Below are 9,745 nucleotides of genomic sequence, written 5' to 3' on the forward strand. Positions count from 1 at the left end.
CCCCCCCAGCTCCTTCAGCTGCTCCTGCTGCTCCAGACCCTTCCCAAATTCCCCTCCTTGCTTCCCTTCAAAGCAGCAACAAGGACACTCCGAGGCTTTGCTGCCACGTCCCTCCGGAAGCCACCAGCTCTCCCTGGTGCTTTGATCCACCAACATTCCCGTTAACTCGGGAATTTCTGCCCTTGCCCAGCCTCACTGTTTCAGAAAACCTTTCCCATGAGTGATTCCTGAAGGAATTTGGAGCCTGGTATTTCAGGCAGAGGAGTTTTTCCTTCCCCGGGGTCACGGCGCTGCCGGGAAAGCCGAATCAGCACATTCCTCATGGAACAGCAAGGATTGCTTTCCTGGCTCCCATCATTCCCCCACGGAGGAGCTCCCAGAGAGGCAAATCCCAAGTCCTGAGCGGAGCTTGTGGCCTCACTAACGAGGAAAAATTACTCTGAGGGACAAAAATAGAAGGAGTTGGTGCTAAAGAGAAATCCTGGTGCTTTCCAGAGCTTGGGAAGGGCACATGGATACACATCCCACCTCTGTGCTCCCAGCCTGGGGCTGTGGGACAGGGAACACCCCCTTCCCAAAGCCAGGAGAGTCCCAGATCCTGCCAGGAGCAGCAGTGTGGGAATTCCCTGGCATGGGGATGCCAAAATCCCCCAGTGCTCCGTGGCCCACTCGGCTTTCCTGGCTCTTTTCCCTTTCCATCTTTTCCCAGCACTCCCTGGATCACTCCCCTCTTCTCCCAGAACTCCAGAGTCCTCTCTTCTCCCCTTTCCCTCCTTTTCCCAGCATTCCTGGGTCCCTTCTCCCTTTTCCCAGCACTCCTGGGGTCTCCATCTTCCCTTCCCACTTTCCCCCACCATTTCTGGACTCCCTCCCTCTCCACCTCCACCTCCTCTTGGGCCCTTCCCCTTCCCAGAAGATCCCATCCCCATCCCACTCACACTTCCCCCTAAAATCCAAAATCCCTTCCACAGTTCGTCCCTCCCCCACCAAGGACTCCCCAGATCCTGCCACAACCCGTCCCTGTCCCACCCTAGATTCCCAAAATTCCCTTAAAACACCGCGCCGCCCCCCAGGATGCCAAGATTTCCCCTTATCCCTCCTCCAGGTCCTCTCACGTCCCTCCTGGATCCCCTCGTAGCAGCCGCTCCCTGTTTCCCGACCCCGGCTTCTTTTCCTCGCCCCCCTCCTCCCTTTTTTCCCCGCTCCCCTCGGTGTCCCGGCCTCTCCCAATCCCGGATCCCACCGATCCCCCCCACCCCGGAGCACTGGAATTTCCCGGCACAGCCGCTCCCGTTCCCGCACCCCATTCCCCTCCTGATTCCCCGTTTCCCCCGTTCCCCTCATAGGACCTGGATATTCCCGCATCCCGGGTCCCCCGGTGTTCACCCCATTCCCGGATCCCCCCGATCCCCGCAGCCCGGAGCACTCGGATCTCCCGGCACAGCCGCTCCCGTTCCCAATATTCCCAGATCCCCTCGATCCCCGCACCCCGGAGCACTCGGATCTCCCGGCACAGCCGCTCCCAATATTCCCGGATCCCCCCGATCCCCGCACCCCGGAGCACTCGGATCTCCCGGCACAGCCGCTCCCGTTCCCAATATTCCCAGATCCCCCCGATCCCCGCACCCTGGATCACTCGGATCTCCCGGCACAGCCGCTCCCGTTCCCAGATCCCCCCGATCCCCGCACCCTGGAGCACTCGGATCTCCCGGCACAGCCGCTCCCGTTCCTCCATCCCCGCAGCGCTGCCGCACGGCCCCGCGCCCCCGTGACGTCATCAACCGGCGCCGCCCGCCGCCAACGGACCACGTGAGCGCCCCCGAGCGGTCACGTGACGCCCGCGACCGTTGCCGGGCAACAGGGACGGGACAGCGCGGCCTAAACTGAGCCTGGGGCTGGGCCTGAGATTGGGCCTAACCCAGCCCGGCCCGGGTGTCCCCGGCCTCTGTCCCCAGCCTAGGATAGCTCGGCTGCCCCCTGTTCCCATCTCAGCCTGGTCCAACTGCCACCAGACCCTGTCCCCTGTTCCCATCTCAGTCTGGACCAGCTGTTCCTAGCCCCTGTCCTCAGCCTGGGCCACCCTGGCTCTTCTGTCCCCAGCCCTTGTCCCCAGCCTCTGTTCCTTCCACAACCTCATCCAGCCATCTCCTGTCCCCATCCCAGCCTAGTCCAGCTGTCCCCATCTTCCCAATGATCAGATGGCTGCAGCATTTCTCCCATGATTGTTGTCCCAAAAAACACTTCTTCCACGCAGCGTGCAAGACCCTGATCCACAAACTGAGCCAAAATATTGGAATTATTTCCGGTTCTGCACAGAAAAGGGGGAGCTGGTTTTTCCTTCTCCTGGCCTTGGTTGTTTCTCCACCTCTCCCTGGTCCATTGGTTCCATGTTCTGTTGTGTTGGGGTTTGGGTGATGTTTTATCCCAAGTTTCTTCTTCTCTCTTTTCTCCACATCTGCAGCTCCCGAGGCTCATTCAGGCTGCAATTACTGAGATGTGTGAAGCACAGTTTATCTACTTGGAAACTGGAAATCTTGGAGCCAGGCTGGGAGAGCTGGGAATGTCCAGCCTGGAGAAGAGAAGGATCCAGGGAGACCTCAGAGACCCTTCCAGTGCCTAAAGGGGCTCCAGGAGAGCTGGAGAGGGACTTGGGACAAGGGATGGAATATCAGGACATAGGGAATGGCTTCCCACTGCCAGAGGGCAGGGATGGATGGGATATTGGGAAGGAATTCTTCCCTGGGAGGGTGGTGACGGGCTGGAATGGAATTCCCAGGGAAGCTGTGGCTGCCCCATCCCTGGAAGTGTCCAAGGCAGGTTGGATGAGGCTTGGAGCAACCTGGAACAGGGGAAAGTGTCCCTGCCCATGGCAGGGGAGTGGGATTCGATGATCTTCAAGGTTTCTTCCAACCCAAACCATTCCAGGATTCTGGAATTTCCTGTACCGAGGTGAATCTGGTCCAGCTGTCCCCATCCCCTGTCCCCTCTGCCCTCTCCCATCACCAGTATTTTCCCACAGCCAGGCATGAGGGTGATCCATGGGACAATCTCCAGCAAGAAGACTTCAATTCCACCCATCAGTCTCATGATTCCTTATTTCCCACACTTCAGCTGTCATTTTTGAAAGGTTTTGCAGGAAAACCAGTCCCAAAGCTGCAAATTCACTCATGGTACTGATGAAAATCCTGAAGGAGTTTGTTTTCCAAATCTTTTCGCTCTTCCCTGAGGGAATAAACCCCATAAACAAAGAGTAGCAGAGCCTCAAGTCTGCAAAGGAGATAAAACTCCAGCCTAAAATTATTCAGGGAACAAAAAAACGAGCCAAGGAGCTGGAGCAACACAACACCAGGATGGAACCTTTGGAAAAGCAACCGATTATCAGCCTCAAATCCCTAAACCAGACACTGCCCCTTGGGATCTCTCACTTCCCGATGCAGCTGGGGAGCTCTGCCTGTCCCAGCTCTGGTCAAATCACATCTCTGGATGAGCCCACAATTTCCCTGCTTGGAAAGGGAGATTTGGTAAATTATTAATGGTGTTTTGTGGCGTTTTAAAGTGGAATATGGAAGAACCAGCTTGTTGGGATAAACCATTCTGGGAGCAAAATACAAAGAATTTAGGGAGTCTGACCCTTATTATCCTCTCCTGATTGCCTAAAACTGCTAAAAAAACACCCCAAATCCTCTCTTTTTCTCCAAGTCTTGCACACATGGGAGCAGGCTGGGAACCAGGCAGGCAGAACTGACAGATCTCCTCCCTTTGGGCGGCCTCAGATCAGCTTCAATCGATCCCAAATCCCACCCAGGGTTCCATAATGGCTTTAAACTGACAGGAATTGGCACTTGTGCCAAAAAAAATCCTCCTCCACTCCCAGCTGCTCCTTCCCTCCCTTGTGCTGGCACAGGGAGTCGAGTGCTTTGCATAAATGAGCTCGGAACGAGCTGCTCTGAATTGAAATGAATTCAGCACTCGTGGAGGAAATGCTCATTTTTAACCCAGGGACGCCGTGGATCCACCACTCCCACAAAATCCAACCTCGGGGAAAAGGCGAACTCAAAGCTGTTTTGCCAATTTACACCAAAATTTGTAAGGAGAAAATGCAAAGTTTGGAGGATCTTGGACACACTTGGGGTCATCCTCGGATGTTTTCCATCGGGAGAGCTTTGGGATGGGGGTATCCAAAGGAGGAGAAGCAGCAATTGAAGCATGAACTGGATCTTCTCCAGGGAATAGAGAGGAGCATCCTGCCTTGGGACAAGCGGCTGGCAGAATTTCCTGAATCTCCCCTGGGATTTGTGCAGAGGGCAAAGAAGAAACGAGAATGTTAAAATATTAAATATTAAAATAAATCCTTTTTTTTTTTTTTTTTGGCTTTCCAGCCCATTCCTGTTCCAAGCAACATATCCAAAAGAAATTCATGGCACTTTTAATTAATGAAATTTCTGTGACACTTTGGAAGTCTAATTTAATTTTTTTTAAAAAAACCCAAAAGCAAGTGCAGGGTTTTGGGTGTGAGTAAACACCCTAGGGAAGGGAACACATGGAAAAGGAATCAAATTGTCTCGTTCAGCCCAAAATAAATCCTTCCAATGTCCTAAAGCACTATCCCAGGGCAGATCCAGTGCCAGAGGATCCGTGGATCCTAAAACACCCAGCACTGCCAGAGATCCATTTGTAGGCACAGCAGGTGTGGGACAGCAATCGTTCTCTCTGGGGGCACATCATGGAATCATGGAATGGTTTGGATAGGAAAGGACCTTCAAAGTCATGGAATTCCACCCCCCACCACGGGCAGGGACACCTTCCACTATCCCAGGTTGCTCCAAGCCCCATCCAACCTGGCCTGGAACAATTCCAGGGATGGGGCAGCCACAGATTCTCTGGAATGTCTTCCAGCACTTGTGAGTCTCAGTTGGATCATTGTGTCAAGATTTCAGGGAGATGCCTTAATTAAAATGCAAAAAAAGAAATGGGAGAGAATCCAGGAGCAAGTGGAAAATCAAGAGAGTGAAGGTTTAAAACATCACCTGCGCAGTCTCAAGGTCAGTGGTTGTTCCCTGCATCCTTTTCCTGAAGGATTGGGAAGAAAAGAGCCTGGAGGTGAGTGACCCATTCCCTCCTTTACCAGCACCAGCCATGGCATGGGCTCATGGGATGTGATCCAGCCACAGAACTTTTCCTTTTCCTTTTCTTTTTCCTTTTCCTTTTCCTTTTCCTTTTCCTTTTCCTTTTCCTTTTCCTTTTCCTCCTTTTCCTTTTCCTTTTCCTCCTTTTCCTTCTCCTTTTCCTTTTCATTTTCCTTCTCCTTCTCTCCCTCCTTCTCTTCCTCATTCTCTTCCTCATTCTCTTTCTCTCCTTCTCCCTCCTCCTTTTCCTTCTCCTTTTCTTTGTCTCTCATTCTCCTCCTTCTCCTTCTCCTTCTCCTTCTCCTTCTCCTCCTTCTCCTTCTTCTCCTCTTTCTCTCCTCCTCTTCCTCCTCCTCCTTTTTCATGTGTCTTTCTCCTTCCCCTCCTTAATATTTCCAGGGATGGGGCATCCACAACTCTCCTGAGCAACCCAATCCAGGATCTCACCATCCTCATAGTGAGCAAATTCCTCTTTATCTCCGACCTAAACCTCTCCCCTTTCTGTTCAAATCCATCACCCCTCATCCTGTCACTCCTAGCCCTACTAAAAACCCTTTCTCCCATTCCTACAGAAATCCATGGACACAGCCCCAGCTCCGAGAGGAGCTCAGCAATTATTTACCACTGAAGAAATTTGCTTCTTCTCCAAAAGGTTTTTCCTATTTTAACTCAAAGGGGGGGGAAAAAAAAGAAAAGTGCTTCCCAAGGGCAAACAAACTCTCGACTCACATTTTTTTTGCTGATAACAGCAAGACTCCGGAGCGAGGCTCAAGGGAAGGAGATGTCTCCTGGGTTAGATGGAAAGCAGAGAGGGAAATGTCAGTAACAGGAAAAGAAACGGCTGCAGGATCCTAAAGGAAAAGCTGCTGGCATTTATCAAGTGGGTGCTGGGGGTTTTATTGTGGTGTCTGGTTTTTGAGGATGTTTCTTGCCTCCAGTGTGCTGCTGGGGCAGGAGCTGCACACAGACCTGAATCCACGTGTCTGGGAAAGGGAGAAACCAGAGGGATGATCTCTGTGCTTCCATGTTGTTGTCATTCCCAGTAGGAATTATTTTCCAAGGTATTTCAAGCAGGGATGGGAGAGCAAATCTTCCTCTGTGGTTCTCCCACTGAATTCAGGATGGTTCATTTGGCAATTCCACAGAGGCAGAAGGACCAACCATGGATCAAAAACCTCAATTAATCTGAAAATGTCCTAAATCCTCTGCTCTGCAGGGATGGGATCGTAGGGGCTGTGACATCCCACAGCAAAATGTGTTTTCTTTACTGAGCGAGGAGGTGACCACAGAGACTCACAGGACCCAGTTCTGGAGTCCTCCAATAGCAGAAGGATGTGGAGATGTTGGAGCGAGTCCAGAGGAGGCCATGGAGATGCTCCAAGGGCTGGAGCCCCTCTGCCCTGGAGCCAGGCTGGGAGAGCTGGGAATGTCCAGCCTGGAGAAGAGAAGGATCCAGGGAGACCTCAGAGCCCCTTCCAGTGCCTAAAGGGGCTCCAGGAGAGCTGGAGAGGGACTTGGGACAAGGGATGGAGGGACAGGACACAGGGAATGGCTTCCCACTGCCAGAGGGCAGGGATGGACGGAATATTGGGAAGGAATTCTTCCCTGGGAGGGTGATGTGGAACTGGAATGGAATTCCCAGAGAAGCTGTGGCTGCTCCATCCCTGGAGGTGTCCAAGGCCAGGTTGGACGGGGCTTGCAGAAACCTGGGATAGTGGAAGGTGTCCCTGCCCATGGAAGGAGTTGGAATTCCATGATCTTGAAGGTCCCTTCCAACCCAAACCATCCCATGATTCTCCACCGTATCCTGGCAATGGAATCATGGCTTTTCCCGTGCCAATTCCAAGGGATAGAACCAATCCACCAGGAAACCATAGCAGAATGCCCAAAAATATTTGTTCGTGTGAAAACATCCATATTGATCCACCTTCAGCTGGGAAGGGGAGAGGACTTTGCTCCCCAGCCGCTTGGGCCTTGGACTTTTCCCTGCTTGGAAAGGTTAAGAAAGAAATCCATACACTGCCAATTGTAAATATTTGGATTGGAAATACTGTTTGGATGCTCATCTTGCACCACTGACCAGCATTGTCCAGCAGAGCTCTTCCCAGAGCCCGTGGCCATCCCAGGATCTGGTTTTATCCCAATTTAATGTAGTTACACCACCAGCTGCCATTACCAAATTCCCACCTTGCAGGACCTGCCACTCCTGTGTTCCTTGCAAAAAACATTTGCAAATCCTTTTGGTTTCAGGAATTTCACAACAGCACCAAAGAGAGGGGAAACAAACTGTTCCTGACAATCTGAGCCGTGGCTTTTGCTGGATCTTACGGCAGCTGAGGGAAAAGCGGCATCAGAGCCCTGGATGAGAGGGAAGGATTTTCAGGAAGAAGGTGGTGAATTTTTGAGACCTTCCTGGGGATTTTTTTGGACCTGGTCCCTCTCCCAGCTGGATCTCTGGAGCTCTGTGGGCGGCACCACTCAGAAAAACAGAGGTCGATGCACATCCGAAAGTCACAGAGGGAATTCAACTGGCTTGATTCCTCTTGGGATCCGTTTTTCCTGCCATTTCACCCACTGAAGCTCCTTTGTGTTTTGGTGGGGCTCCTCTTCACAGAGTTTGGCACATCCATGGCTTCTCCTTGTCCTCCCGACAGCTCCACGATGTCCCAATGCTTCCTCTGACCTGCACGGATGAGTTTTTTAAGAAGAACCATGAATTTTGGGTGCTCAGCATCATCACCAGTTTGGGAAACACCACAATTCCTGGGAGCCACATGGAGACTCCAGCTCCTCTGCCCCTTCCAGCCTCCATAGGGTGCTTTGCTCTGGGAACTCCTTCCTTCGAGCGCTGCTCCAGAGAGGCTAAAATTAAACCAGTGATTCCATCGCCGACTGAAAACAGAGCATTCCTTCTCCACCCACGTGTTTTGGATGGACATCAGAAGCCAAACCCCGGCTGCTCAGTTCTCTGTGGAAAAACAATCTTCTATTCTGATCCTCCATCCACCGCAGCTCTCTCCGGTCGGGATGTTCAGTTCCCAGCCTGGCGTTCAGGGGGCTCTGGAATGGGATTTTTGCCTGGAAATGGAAAAGATAAACACAAGCAGCCACTATCTCTGCAGCTTATTGCCCTGAACAAAAGCTTATTCTGCTCCAGAGGAGGGGGGGAAACAGAAGTTAATTCATGGATAAAGCGAGGAAAATAAAATCCCTTCGCGATCTCCTTTCCACCCTCTATGTCCCCAAATTCTTTGGGAAAGGGGAGATTTGCAGGCAGCCAGTGGAAAGATGGAGATTTCTCTCTCTGCAACTCCAGCCCACATGGGGGTAAAATCCTAAATATCCCAATCCTCACTGAGCCACTGCCAGCTGGTGCAAACTGCTGCTCCATGGCCATCCAGCCCCACTGGAGTCATGGAATCACAAAAGAATTTGGATTGGAAGGGATTTTTTAAGGTCATCCAGTTCCAATCCCTGCCATGGGCAGGGACACCTCCCACTATCCCAGGTTGCTCCAAGCCCCACCCAACCTGGCCTTGGACACTTCCAGGGATCCAGGGGCAGCCACAGCTTCTCTGGGAATTCCATTCCAGTTCCACATCACCCTCCCAGGGAAGAATTCCTTCCCAATATTCCGTCCATCCCTGCCCTCTGGCAGTGGGAAGCCCTTCCCTGTGTCCTGTCCCTCCATCCCTTGTCCAAAGTCCCTCTCCAGCTCTCCTGGAGCCCCTTTAGGCACTGGAAGGGTCTCTGAGGTCTCCCTGGATCCTTCCCTTCTTCCGGCTGGACATTCCCAGTTCTCTCAGCCTGGCTCCAGAGCAGAGAAGCTCCAACCCTTGGAGCATCTCCATGGCCTCCTCTGGACTTGCTCCACGTCCTTCTGCTGTTGGACCCCAGAGCTGAAGGCAGCTGTGCAGATGGGGTCTCACCTGAGCAGGACAGAGGGGCAGAATTCCCCCTTCTCCTCCTGCCTACACTGTGGGATGAGCCTGGGACCTGGATCTCTGGATTTCTGAACCTCCATCACTGGGATCCCCAAGTTCCTGAGCCTCCATCACTGGCACCCCTGGATGCTGTAGCATCCATCACTAGGATCCCAAACATTCCCCAGGAGAGCCCAGCACCACAAAATCCCCTTCTGGTCCAAATTCTCAAAGCATGGAGCCAGGAAGGAATCCTCTGCCCACCCCACGTGCCCCTGGTCCCCCTTCACCCTCTGCCTCCCCCAAATCCCCACACAATTCCCAGAGCTTTTCCCACGCAGAATCCATCAAAGGGACAAAACAGGGGCTGTGACACCAATCTCTGTCACCTGCTGCCTTCTCCCCTCTCTCCAGATGTTTCCCCACACTGCACTCCCCAGCCCTTTCCCATCAAGTTGAGGCTGCGCAAAACTCATGACAGGAATGACTCCAATCCCAGTCACTCCTGGAGCTTCATTCCCAGCTCAGCGTCACAGCAGGGACAGCCAGGAACTAAACCCATGGCAGCCGCTTTTCTTTAACCCTTTTTTTCCCCAACCCACCCCCCCCACACACACACACTTTTCCACCCAGTCAGCCCCATCGCAAGGTGCCCCACAGCCGCTGGGATACCCCCCACCCCCAAATGTGATTCCC

The 9,745-nt window shown here is 52.8% G+C and overlaps 1 protein-coding gene across 3 annotated transcripts in view; it reads right to left on the reverse strand.

Annotated features, from left to right (window-relative positions):
* Positions 1-6,537, reverse strand: part of ZC3H3 (zinc finger CCCH-type containing 3) — a 136,059-nt gene extending 129,522 nt beyond the window's left edge. Inside the window, exon 1 of one of the 3 annotated variants that reach the window (XM_032091800.1) lies at positions 5,856-6,537. Coding sequence is in view for 2 of the 3 variants with exons in the window: in XM_032091785.1 (XP_031947676.1) it covers positions 1,627-1,735 (109 nt within the window). In the remaining variant the exon portion in view is untranslated. Of the gene's footprint in view, positions 1-1,626; positions 1,793-5,855 lie in introns of those variants that run through there. The other 2 variants (XM_032091794.1, XM_032091785.1) reach the window with 2 other exon arrangements.
* Positions 6,538-9,745: the final 3,208 nt, after the last annotated feature.

Source organism: Corvus moneduloides, chromosome 1 (assembly GCF_009650955.1).
Source record: "Corvus moneduloides isolate bCorMon1 chromosome 1, bCorMon1.pri, whole genome shotgun sequence".
Taxonomy (NCBI): domain Eukaryota; kingdom Metazoa; phylum Chordata; class Aves; order Passeriformes; family Corvidae; genus Corvus; species Corvus moneduloides.